Here is a 13,339-nt window from a genome sequence, read left to right as displayed (position 1 = left end):
TATCCCTCCCACCTTCCTACATTCTTCCTCTCCTCCTCCCCCCCTTCTCCCCCCACGTTTCCCTCAGTGTCTCAGGGCAGCAGCTCCTCTCTGTTTTCCTCTCCTCTCTCCCTGCGTGTCCAGTGACTGACTGCACAATACACATCAATTATTCATGGCTGCTCTCTCCGTTTCGCAGGCAAAACCAATCACAGATGGAGTCATTGCTAATGGGCTCCTGCTGTACTTGCCACCGGTTTATTTGCACTCAGGCAACAAATACCCCAGAGACAATGAGAGAGAAAATAGGGATAAACTGTAAAAAAGAAAAGAAAAGGGAACGAGGAGCAGAGGAGGACACCCAGTGTGGTCAGAGAAGAAGAAAGGTACTTATCGTCACAAATAATCTAGCAAAAATTAGGAGCCGGCTTCTGCAGCAGTGAAGGGTTAAATACAGAGAGGGGGGTGGGGGTGAGACACAGGGGGAGAGAAAGGGGGGGGGGCAGATAGTGAGAGAGAGAGAGAACCAAATGCTTATCTCCTCACCTCGGATGTATGCAGCAGTTATTGATGTATCTTCTTTTTCTGTCTAGTGATCCATTGCTTGCTCTCCCAATACACACATCACACAGAAGCAGCCACAGCCACTTCGCCAGAAGGGAGAGAGGGAGGGGAGGGAGGGTGGGAGGGGAGAGAGGGAGGGGAGGGCAGGGGAGGGGGGGTGGGAGGGAGGAGAGGAGAGGGAAAAAAATGCAGGCAGCTCACATTTCAAACCTGCAAAGGGGGGTGGTGCCTAATGTGCTAGACAGCCTGTATCTTGGCCCTCGTCCAGAGCAACGAGTAAAAGAAGCCTCAATCAATTCATTTAAAGCAACATTTGTTACGAGGGGAGATGCAGCGCAATCTCCGGAAAATTGGTGATAGAAACTGTTTAGGTGGGCGCATTGAGCAGTGATTTCAGACACCGAACCTGGTCTTTGCATACAGTCGACTTAATCCATCAAACTAGTCATTGTAATTAAGGGGCACGGAGGAGAGAGGAGGGGGGGAGGAGGCTGGGTATTGTGGCTTCCTGATGCGCACAGGGTTGGAATCAGAGAGGGAGGGGCCAATTAGACAACATTTGTCTTTCAGCACACATGAGCCACAGTAAGCTTGTGGATAAATAATTACACACACATAAAACATGCAAACTGTGGGTAGACACAACACCCGAGGCAGTCTCAAGCATCTATTGTCACATGCAAATACAAATACTCGCGCACACACACACACACACACACACACACACACACACACACACACACACACACACACACACACACACACACACACACACACACACACACACACACACACACACACACACACACACACACACACACACACACACACACACACACACACACACACACACACACACACACACACAGGCACACACACAGGCACACACACCAGTGAGAGTGCATTCAGATGTCAACCGATCGGCGGCTAATATACAAAAATGTGCATTTCATTAGAGATGCAACCTGCTATGTTAATTAATTCTGATATGCAAACATCTGATTTTCTTGCACTTTAAATTACAAGATGTTTCCAATCACCTCCTGCTGCTGCTGCTGACATATTAACGGTGACGACAGAGGAGGACATACGGGCTCTAAAGCTCTTATCTCCTGTCCGTATTTGCTCTCCTGGTATTTACTATCAGCTAAGTGCACGGCAGGTGACTTACTGACCTGAACTCCTACTGCAAGTCAACACATCCATCATAGCTGGAACACTTCACATACAGTGATCATATAGTGTACAACCCACTGATGGTCCGAAGTGGACACAGTGGAGATTTACAGCTTCTGTGACACTCGTATCATAAATAATGAGCCTTTAACGTTGTAAACTCTGACACGGGTCCGTCTTCATGAACTGGGGCAGCCAAGCTTTTTCCAATCCATGTAACTGGTTTTTTTTACTAAAAGGAGACGACTTAAGTTTCCAAAGTTTCTTACTTATTATTGCACGAGATTTAAGAGAAATGTAAATTATGTGATGCAGAATACAGCTTAACATGTGTTATGTTTAATGTAAGGGTGCACCAAACTTAGCTATATCGCTTACAGTATATATATATTTCTTTAAAAAAAGTTAAAGAGGAATTTAGGAAGAACAATTTAAGCTCAACGGGTAGAAAAGAAAGAAAATCATATCATAATATTAATCTAAGATAGTTAAAGAGATAACATTAAGAATTACATCATAAATATCGTTTTTCTAATTCAGAAAAATCTGCTTTTGTGTTGGACTTTTTCTCGGAGATAAAGCAGACCTACAATGATGTTGTTTGACAAACATAATAGCAGACACCACTTAGGAAACCACAACAGCCTCCTCAACATCTAAAGTAAGGCTCCCATACTTGGAAAATAAAGTCTGAAAATGATGCGTTTAAATCTAAAGGTTGTCTATTTCTCAACAGCTGCTGACAGTCAAACTCGACCACCACCATTGTGTTGTTCTCTATTTAGGAACAGCCACAAACTATATGTTGGAGCACACAGGGTGGAGAGATGGACAGAAAGTAAAGAAAAAAACATTTTGGTGTGGGAATCTCTGGGAAGAGAAATTACAGCCCTTCATTCCTGTGTGTGTATCTGACCTCTGTATTGTACGTACAATCAGAGACTTCTCCACGGCTTAATGACAACACGTCTGACCACTAAGTCTTCAGCACCACTTTACTGGAAGGCCGGTGTATGATCAGCACTTCAAACTACAGTTTAAAGCGAATATACGTAAGATTTGAATACAAAAATACAACCATTTCAAGTTTAAAGTATAAACACATTTATCTTAATGGTCTTCTTTTGTAACAAGTGAGATATTTTGCAACTTTACTGTCTTCAGAATTACCATAGTTTAACTTGAAATGAAATGAATAGCCAGCAGACAACGTTACTTTTCCTTTAAGTCTTCATTTTAAATCATGTTTATGTCTACAATTCTGATTGATTTTACCAAATGGTTTGTACTTTCTATTAAAGTACTTTCGTGTAATTCTGTTTCTCCATACTGTAATTCTACTCCTACACCTGTGGCATGTCTGCATGTGTTAAGGCCCTCTGGAGACAAACTTGAGATTTTACACATAAATAAAACTGACTTGACTTTGCCAGCTGTCATGTTTTTTTTTCCTAGATAGATTCTTCGATTTCTAATCTAAGAAGCAGTTGTTCACACCGCCTAATGTTGATCTACGACTGCCTGCATACAAAACATCCCGTCCTAGTCCCACACTGTGAATACCCCCCAATCCAACCAACAAGAAAAGATGACACAAAGCATAAAAACTGTGTTGCTGAGATGTGTTTTTTATCATCGTGCTGACACTGTTAACTACAACCCACAATGTCTTTTGATCAAACTTGAAAACAGCCTTGCATGTGTAAAACAAGCGTGGAGACAAACCATGCTGACGGAGCGAGAGCTGAAGCCCAACTAATTATCTGCTGAATAGCTGCTTTACCAGGCGTTTGTTACACCAGAGAATGAAGTGAAAAACGTGGACTGGTCCCCCCCTCTCTTATAAGTTGGTGCCTCCTTTCACTCTTTAGAGCCGAGGAATTCCAAGAGCTTGCTGAGGCGCAAACGATTGGGAATGTGCCACTCTGACCCTCTTGGAGGAAAAACCGTGATTAGGCGTTTTGTCTGCGCTCTCTAACCAGACTGAACCATCCTGCGGGAGGGGTGTGACACAGTAGAGAGATGCGTTTAGAGGGCTTGTAATGTACCCTGTGATGGAGAGGGAGAGAGGGGAGGCCTTGATGAGATGATCCACACCGAACAAGTGATCTCCGTGCTTTGATGTCACCAAGGCTCTACATGCATGGCTTTGCCCTGCGGTAAAACAGTCCAAGTAATCACAGATTAATAGAGCAGGCTAATCTCATTCACAAAGAGGTCACTACGAGCAGACAGTCGCCCCTCCCCCAGCTCTTCCCGAGCATTGAGAGACGCCTGCAAAAAGGCAAAGGACTACAACTGAGCACATCTATTAAAGACTACAGATTCCATTAAAACACACTGTTTGATTAGTCAGCATCTAAACTGCTCACTTCAATAAGCGGTTATAATGAACTTTTCCTCAGGCGAGAGAATACCGCTGTTGTCATCAGGATTATCAGTTTATTTTTGCCTTTCCAAGCTTTTTCTTACACTTAAATTAATGATATCATGTCTCTAAAGTGTTGGTCAAAACTATTTGTCAAAGCTACAACCTGTTTCCGCTGTAAGTAGACTGTGAGCATTGATTTTCTACAGCTGAAATCAGCTCTGCCCTCCCTACAGCCCAATTTCCCCTGCAATTTTCTCCCATGCTCAAGAGAGGAATTTCGATGACATAACAGAAATGTAAAAGCTCCGCCACGTCAGAGCCAAGATAAGTTAGGCCTGGTTAAAATGGGACACCAAATCTGATTTACTTATTAACGCTCAGCCATTGACCCTCTGTCCTCTGTGGCAGCCCCTCTTGTAATTACCAGAGATCTTGCCCCCTCCCCACCCATTATGGACATAGATTTTCAGAGCAGATTATAAGATACACAATATGACTGGGCAGGCCTTTGGTTATGAGAATAAAGAGTTGGCTTCAAAGGCACCTTTTTCACTTTTTTAAAGCTTTTTCCTTTGGATAAAAGTCCCAGGCTTTGCGCTATTCAAGTACCTTTGTTAGTAGAGATAAAGAACCAACATAAGGTGGAACTGTTTCAAGCTGGCTGTATCCAGAACAATACAAAAAGACTGTTATGCAACAAATGGCAGACTAAGCGTATTGATGACTGAGCTGAGAATTTGAATTAAAAAAAACTTGGATCACATCCAGTAAAAACTGTCAGATTTGGCTAAATTAATTATTACTCAATGAACATCATGAATGGGATGCTGGATTCACTTTTACAGCCTCTCAGATGTGTTCCTTGGTGAACGGCAGACACTAACTCTTCTGTCTTTGGTGTTGGATGGCTGACCTGCCGCCATCCCCGTCATGTGACTCCCTCCCTTCCCTCGTCACTAGGCAACGGCCCCGCAAGATGCTGCGAAGTGGGTCCTGCCCCTGGGGCCCGGTGGGAGTGTTGTTTAAGAGCCGTCTCCCTGGGCTGCCAGAGAGGGCTTTCTCTCCGCCTTAACAACCTCCTCGACCGGGGCCTCCACTCTAAAGAGCTTCTGGAGAATGTCTCCTCAGAGTCTTTTCATTGACTCTCTTCTTACAGGCCTCTAAAAATATTCATGCATATACAGGTACATAATTGTCCATGAAATGCACTTTGGGATGCTGCCTAGACTGGAGTACTTGCCGGTTTTCCAAATGACTACTGTAGCAGGAAATTATTCAGACAGAGAATCAATTGGCAATCTTATCTAAGCCCATAAAGTAGGGCCTGAGATTTGATTTAGCATTAAGTAGAATTAGAACATTTGGCAAGTTAATTGCAAGCAGAGAATGATTCCCATCTCGAGGCCGACATAGGAGTGGCATTGCAGGATTTTAAGCTTCATATTACCACTTGTGAAAAATGGACGCCGTAAATCAGAAAAGGCAAATGCAAGTGAAAATTCAAACAATATGTGGCTCTGACTTTCATGTCCTACTCCACTTAGGGCGGCTCAGCGCAGAGGCCGAACACACTGAGGCAACTGCACAACCTCGCTTTCCTCATAACCTAAGACAGGTGGAAACCACAAATCAAAAACTGTAAAGGAGAACAAAATATTCCGGTTATCTTCCAAGCTGCTGACAGCCGATACATCTTCATCCCCTTCGTACGTCAGCATGCTTTTTTCGCCAGCTTGATAACATTTAGCAGTATACATCGGTCCCAATAATCCATCACTGTACCGAGATGATGGTGCTGTGTGAAAACAGGAACTCATGGTCACTGATAAAGTAGTTTTGTCGCCTCTGACAAATTGAGTATTCTGCTGTACGCACTTTGTCTTAAAACTCAAGAGAAAAAAACAAATCTGTAATTTATGATGGGAACAAGTATGGAGGTGAGATCGGACATGAAGAAGTCAAAGTTTATAGATATAAGAGGGCAATAAAACAATAAAAGGTATCATGTAGAGCGCTGGAAAATGAGACCATTTAGAAGGCTGTCTAACAGTACAGTGCTTTTCTGGAGTGTCAGGATCCTAAAGTAGTGGAGGTGGGTGGGTAGTGGTACTATGACATTCTGCCAAGAATGCAGGCAGGAACTTTGGGCTCAAAAAGGCCAGCATGGCCAGATGGCCTGAGAAGGCAGTTGAGAAAACTCTGTTCGTACCTGCTGATTTTGGAGTGAACTTGTCCCTGTTGGCAGCGCACACGGCCAGGAGCCGGTAGCCCAGGTCCAAGTCGTAGCCTTGCTGCGCTGCTACCCGGCTGACCACCTGAACACAAACACAGCATGCAGTCAGGACAAAGTCAAATATTACATTCTATTATGAGGTGAGGTTCGTTTGTATCCTTCTATACTATTCCTAGAAAGAAGAATCATAATTCAACCTTCAGATAAAAATCAGAGACTTGTAGAAAGAGCTGAAAACACCATTATTTATTTTCCCATTAACATTTTGGTATTTGATATTCAGAACCAACATCTTTTAACATAACGTTTGCATTTAAATACACAATGACAGACCATCATGGAATAATTGTGCCTGACTTATTAACTTGAATGCAAGTTATATTTTAGAATATTAGGGAACTACCAGATCCGAACGCACAGCTTCCTTTAATCTCATGGCTGAATTGTCTTTTTACCTAATTTGATTGAAATTGGTATTAAATCCAGATTTCATAGATACACCATAGAATCTATAGATGACTTAAAAGACATTTCAAAACACCATGATAGTAGTAAAACTCATCAAAGGACTCAACATTTAGTCCTGACACCCTAAATGTTATATAAGAGTGAAGTTCGGCATCATCAAAGATCCCGTTCCACCCATAAGATAAAGTCACTGCAAGTTTATCATTTCCATATGAGTTGGTGGACGACATGTGGCCTCTGGTGCCGCGATGCCCACTGTGAGGAAACATTAAGAGAAACATCACATGCCAAAGGAGGTGATGTAAATTACCCTTATGTGGCACATGTTGCTTTGATTTACCATTGCCATTATCAGCTCAAAGAGACCCGCTCAAGACGTTTAAACCTTTAGGACATACTGAGACCTGTGTGGACCAACATGCCTCACTACAGACGGATTCTTCTGCCTGCCTGGTTTTCATAGCCGCGATCCCAAGTTCAAGACTAGCCCCGAAGTAGCACAGCTGAACATTGCTCCCTGCACCATATCATTATCTCCTGTAAGTATAGTCCTGATGCGACACCAAAACACAGTATGTATATCTGGCCTATCTGTCTAATTAGAATCTAAACTTGCGAGGGACATTTTGCTAAATGGTAATTCTAGTGTAAGAAGTTACAATAAGTGGTTCTAATTTCAGGACTTTAATTGTACACAGTCAGTTGAGTTGTGGTGTTGGATTGTCTTCCATACAGAAGTCACTCAAACTTGATATACTCTGTGAAACTCTCAGTAAAAAAATAAATAATTATTCTCGTGTTTTTATGTCTTAGAAATTGGGAAGTAAATACAAACATTAGAAAAGAGTCAATTCATTCTTATTTTTAAGGTTAGGGTTAGGGTTACGGTTAAGCAAATTACTTGATTACCCCATTATCAGACTGTCGATTGTCACGAAACCACATTTTCTTGATGACACAATATTAAGATATTTGTAGAAGTAGATGATTGTTTTGTCTGTGTAGCCACCTGTCTGAGATTACATAAAACCACTGTTAAGGCAACAGTGACAATCACACAGGCGACAGGATGAAGTGTTTACCATTACACTCCAAGACTAGGTAATTTTACAATAACATTAGATTATCTGCGCTGCCTCCCAGTTTGGTTCACGCTAAGGCCTATACAAGCCATAAACTAAAAGGAAAAGCCTTGAGATTTTCACGGCAGGAAACAAATTGAATTGGGGAAATGGAGGGAAAGGCACCTGCTGCTGCACATTAAAGCAGTAACACAAACACTCACTTGAATGGAGGGATGTGTCAGAGTGGTTTCATTGTGGTGCTCAAGTACAAATCTCTCGGGTTCCTTGGCTTGCTGTAGCCATGCTTGCTCCAAGGGGTTACTAATTGAACCCAATAGGAGTTATACGTATCTCTTATCTACTGCTGGAGGCGTTATGGAAATAAGCATGTTAAAGCACAGAATGGCCCAAGGTGACAGGTGAGTGACATATCCTCAGCCGTCCATTGTTCTGCCTGAATATCTGTTCAGTATCTCTTCAAACAAATATCAATAGGGTAGAGTGTCATCTCTTCATTGGGTAACAATCCATAAGAGGTTATTCATTAAATAAGTGTTACTTGTTTGTGTTAGACAACGGCTAAAGTCAGCTTGGCTTCAATGCCATTACAATGGATTCCAATTGTGACTAACAGCCATGGCCACAAAAAGAAAAAGCACCATCCTCTATAGACACATTTTCAAACACTTATCTACTTTTCCAGTTGACGGTTACATCCTATATCTTCGCACAATTATAGATACCCAAACAGACGTTAGCTGTAGGCACTGCTTTAAGATATTGTAGTTTTGCAACACAACTGTTGTCTATCTGGATGTTCAATACGTTTAAAATACAATTGTACCAAAAACAGTTGAAGATATGGCTAAATAGACAGCCTCCATTTGTTGCTACAGCGGTTAGCCTTTTATCTTGTTTGCACATAAATAGGTAGCATTTTCCTAACATTGTTTTGGCAGCTGAGTAATGAATTGGGAATGGTTTGAAAATAATTGTATTTGCACATTGTAATCCATTCTACTTGCCTCAAAAGAGAATAAGGTGACAACATTTTTAGAGCAACCTTTTAAGCCAAAAGAGGACAAATGAGAAGGACTATTCAGGCTACAAGTTAATGTTTATATGTGTAAAGTATATAGTATATGATTGTGTCAAAATACTCTGATGCACTTTAGTCAAACTCATTATTTGTTTACAGTATACATCTCAAAGCAGCAGAGTCTTTTTCAATTGCCACGGGATACTAATTATTCAATTAATCAAAAGCCCCTAAGCATTTAAGTAAGGGAATTAAGGGCTTTGTAACTGTATTTCCCTATAAGCACTGATTGCTTTGTGGTTTGAGGATGCTATTGCTCTCCTTTTCCTGCTCCAGTGTGCCAATTTCAAACTGTAACTGAAGTCACTGAGAGGTGACTGAATGCCAGTAGTTTTTACAGAGTGAGAAACTCTTTATTTTTCAGCAACCTCAGTAAAGATCAGGCAACTAAACATTAGTTCCCTCGTAACCCTGAGGGAGTAATGGAAAGAGCCAATGCAGCATTTGTTTTAGCTGCCTTTTCATTGTCCTTGAACTTTGGAGTACAGTACTGCAGAGGGTGTTCATGACTCGGGACTTACCGTTAGGCATCCCATCAGGCTTTGCTCGAAGGGGCGCTGGAAGGCTCGGGGGTCACCACACCAGTCCAGCAACTCTGTCGCTGCTGTGTGGAAATTTGCTGGATTTTGTAAGTGCTGGAAAGGAAACAAGGGAGAGGTGGTAATATGTTAGTCAAAGTCAAACAATGTGCAAACGTCACTAAGAAACAGAATACAGATCATTTATATTTGTTGTATGTATTCATAATTTGGTGAAACATATGATAAGTAAAGCAAGGCATGAGAAGGCACTGAATACAAGTTTACATATTGGTCCTGGCCTGCCTAATTGAAAGTTGTGACATGGCGATTTATTCCTATTAAAACACATAATCAGGCATAAAGTACTAATTTTAATTATTAAAAGGATTGCTCATCTCCAATCCATCAATTTCTTTTAATAATGAATAGTTTTTAAATATGGAATAACTGACTGAGTATGCTAGATAAGAGTCGAAAAGTACATGGATACATTTTCAAAAACTGATCTTATTAAACTTTAGCGTACTTTTGTTTCAGGTTTAAAGTATTGGCGCATGGCTGAAGGAGTATGTCCGCATTAGACTCATGCCTCCACTTTCCTCTCCCCAGGTTTCTGTAGCAACGCCTCGACACGGGTGCAATAAATCTCCCTGTATGGCTGCATGAATAGCCGAGGAAGCCCTTATTTCTCCAGCCGGCCCTGAGCTGTGCTGTGACTTTATCTGACAACAGGCTCCTTGACCTACAGGTAACCCTTTATGGCTTTCATTCGCCAACTGGAGCCAGCAGCCCACTCACGAACCCTGTTGTGTGTCTTGCAGTGAAGCAGCAAAAGAAACTGAAAAATTGACCTGGACTCACTGTTAGTACATTTTCCTCTAAAAGCTTTCAAATCGAATAGGAGACACACCACCTCCACTCTTCAGTAATCTTTAAGCTTTGGATATAATATGCACAATATGCACAAGCCTTTTTAGTGCACTTGTTCAAACCAGGAACAAATGGACTCCCACGTCATGGCATCAAAGGTAAACAGAGAGGTTTGTCAGCTTAAAGTGAATGGATGCAATTTTTAACATGCTTAAGATATCACTGTCTGGGAGAATAGAAGAAGAGGAAGTGACTATCAGTGCCTTTTTCGTGTCTGCTCCTTAGGGGGCAGCAGAGGTCAGGATTTGATAGGCCTGATTTCATATTCATTCTACAACCCAACGTTGGACAAGGATGAAACAATATTTGTTTATTTTATGTTCTGTCAGAGACTGTTCCTCGCTTGCCTTTCATGTCTTTGTGAACTGAGGATAAGAAGTGGAGGAGTTACTGAGCATGTAAATTAAGTCTCCTGGAGAAACACACACATCCACAGATGCTACATTTAGATGGGAATGGAAGCTAGACAACACACGCAATCAGAGCACCAAGCATGGAAAGGGGGTGGAGGGAGAGTATGTAGAGGGGAGGGGGGGAACGGCACCAACACTTGGGCTTGAAGTGATTACTGTTCTTTGCACTCAGAACAATTGGTCCCACCAGTGTGGCTGTCACATGGAGAGCTTGGCACTGCCACGCCACAGATGTTCCCCTTACTCCGGCCAAAACCCACCAATCAAACCTAAACTAGTGGCCAAGAGACTCCTCACTCCCCCCCCTTGTCCTCATCCCCCTGGGTGAGTACGAACCTACAACATTTACACTCCAGCAAAGGCTCGTCTCAGTTCGAGGGGAAACAAAAGACTCGCAGCGTCCTGAGAATACAGCTTTCTTCAGATGCAATCATCCTCTGTAGTCACGTCTGGAAACGACTTGATCTGCACATCTGCAGCTAAACTGAATGTGACAGCGCACGTGAACTGGCAAAGACTCCCCTTTCCCTTTTCAAAATCACAGCGTTTGGTTACGCCGCTGTTGTTATTCAGCACCACCCCAGAGCACTGAACACATATTAATGGAGACAATTATCCCTGAAAGGAAAGCCTTCACAGACAAAAACAGCTGCATAGCCAGTGCAGCAGCAGCAGCAGCAGCAGCAGCAGCAGCAGCAGCAGCAGCAGCAAAGAGAGGGCTGTCTTCCAGTTTATCTTGAACTATTGACGCTTACAGTTTGAGGAAGTGCTCCTGCAGCGAGAGGAGAGTTCATAGTTTCTGCCAAAGCCCTGTACGAACCACTGAGTGGAGAGTCTGACAGCAAACTGGCTTCCCCACAGCGAGAGGAAATGTACTGTCTCTTAAATAGATACCAGCAGTATCACTGAGCCCATCTTCCCCAAAGTGTTCACAACGGTGCAATTCTGGGACGCTGGAGAAAAACAAACTGCCATTGAGAAACTGTGCGTTTGCAGACGAAATCAGATAACTGTTATCGTGTATCTTTTTCTAAATCCTAGTCTTTTTGGAGGTTGAACAAGCGAACATATTTATTTAGCTGTTAAAGGTTGTATATATGTTCCTTTGAGGTATTTAGCACCACCTTATGCATCATGATGTAGAACACTATCTGTGTTGTTTACCTTTTACATATTTCAACTACTACTATTTCTGTATGGATTAATCTGTTGATTCCTTCTTTAATAAAAATAATTTGCTTTGCTTAACCACCAATTAACCACGATTGTTAAGTTAGTAGTAAGCGGTAATCTATTTCCTAACATTAATGTCAAAAAAGTAAACAAGACATCAGATGTAAAGTCCTTTTAGGTATCTGAATTAGTGTACTGGGGTGATACACCACCATGTTTCCATAGTTTATGATCAGTTAAGGTTATGTTATTGTTTATCATATTATTGCAATTTCACAACAGGACGGAAATTTAAAAATTACCACTGTAATGATTTCTGATTCAACTTTCAACCCGTGATTCAATCATGCTGACAGACTCCAATTTCCTCTACTTTATCATCACGCTCGGCAGTAATTTATCATTCGAGCAACAAAATCAATTTGTTCCCCTGTCCGCTGCACTGGCTGGGAGTATTCAGACAGACATGTCACATCTTCCAGAAAACAACAACACAATGGAGCAGGCTTCATTTATATTCCTGCTCTACGTCCGCATTGCCTTCGAGATGCCACATTTTCAGCATGTGCACACTTTCAATTAAAGCAAACAGCTGGATTGGTTTACAATATTTCCTTGATTATTTTAATGGCTTGGATATTGGACAATGGGGAGCAGGGGGAGAAGATAGTGAGTTAATTGTTCTGATCTCCCCTGATGATCATCTTTGTGTGCGGGGAGGAGAATAGACGGCCGGCTGAATGGGCTCACTGCTAGTCTAATTGGCAGGACATAAATGGTATTTATTATGCGGGCCTTCCAAACCCTGATTGTCTGTGCACAAAGCTGCCTCTATTAGCAGGGTGCTGGCTCTTACTGGTTGGTTTGAAATGACCCGGCGCTTAACCATTTATTAGATGGACTGGAGGCCTCCTTGTATGCCATGGATCTCTCTAATTGGCATGTTTACCCATGTGCTGGTTCCCCGGCCGCCAACATTGGGACGTGTTTGTTTAAATTTTTGCCTTGCCGGGGTTAATACATTTAACCCCGGCAACATTTGAATTGTTAACATGTTTTGTTATGTTTGACAGATGCAAGTCTCTTTCCCTGTTCTGTGAAATTGCTTTACAGAATAATTCATTAGCTATTAGGAATACAGGACATTCATAGAACCCAATTTCACCTCCCATACAAGTAAAGGAGGAGGGGATATTGAATATGTAATGCCCTGCTGTGAAGAAGGTATCCAGCATGCAGACAGAGAGTGTGTGCCTCTGTCTACCTTATTACTTAAGGATATCAAAGCTTGGCTCTACACATAGGGGCTTCCCTCTGTTTGCTCCCTCAACACTCGCCCCGTCTTGCT

The 13,339-nt window shown here is 42.2% G+C and overlaps 1 protein-coding gene across 3 annotated transcripts in view; it reads right to left on the bottom strand.

Moving 5' to 3' along the window:
* LOC117464868 (zinc finger MIZ domain-containing protein 1-like) overlaps positions 1–13,339 on the bottom strand; it is a 116,323-nt gene that overhangs the window by 27,012 nt on the left and 75,972 nt on the right. For all 3 annotated transcript variants that reach the window (XM_034107594.2, XM_034107595.2, XM_034107596.2), the window contains 2 exons: positions 9,476–9,589; positions 6,300–6,405 (listed from right to left, as the gene is read on the bottom strand). In XM_034107594.2, the coding sequence (XP_033963485.1) occupies positions 6,300–6,405; positions 9,476–9,589 (220 nt within the window). The remainder of the gene's footprint in view (positions 1–6,299; positions 6,406–9,475; positions 9,590–13,339) is intronic.

This window comes from Pseudochaenichthys georgianus, chromosome 19 (assembly GCF_902827115.2).
Source record: "Pseudochaenichthys georgianus chromosome 19, fPseGeo1.2, whole genome shotgun sequence".
Taxonomy (NCBI): Eukaryota; Metazoa; Chordata; class Actinopteri; order Perciformes; family Channichthyidae; genus Pseudochaenichthys; species Pseudochaenichthys georgianus.
Note: the sequence above shows the minus strand (reverse complement) of the source record. Positions and strands in the feature narration are given on the sequence as shown.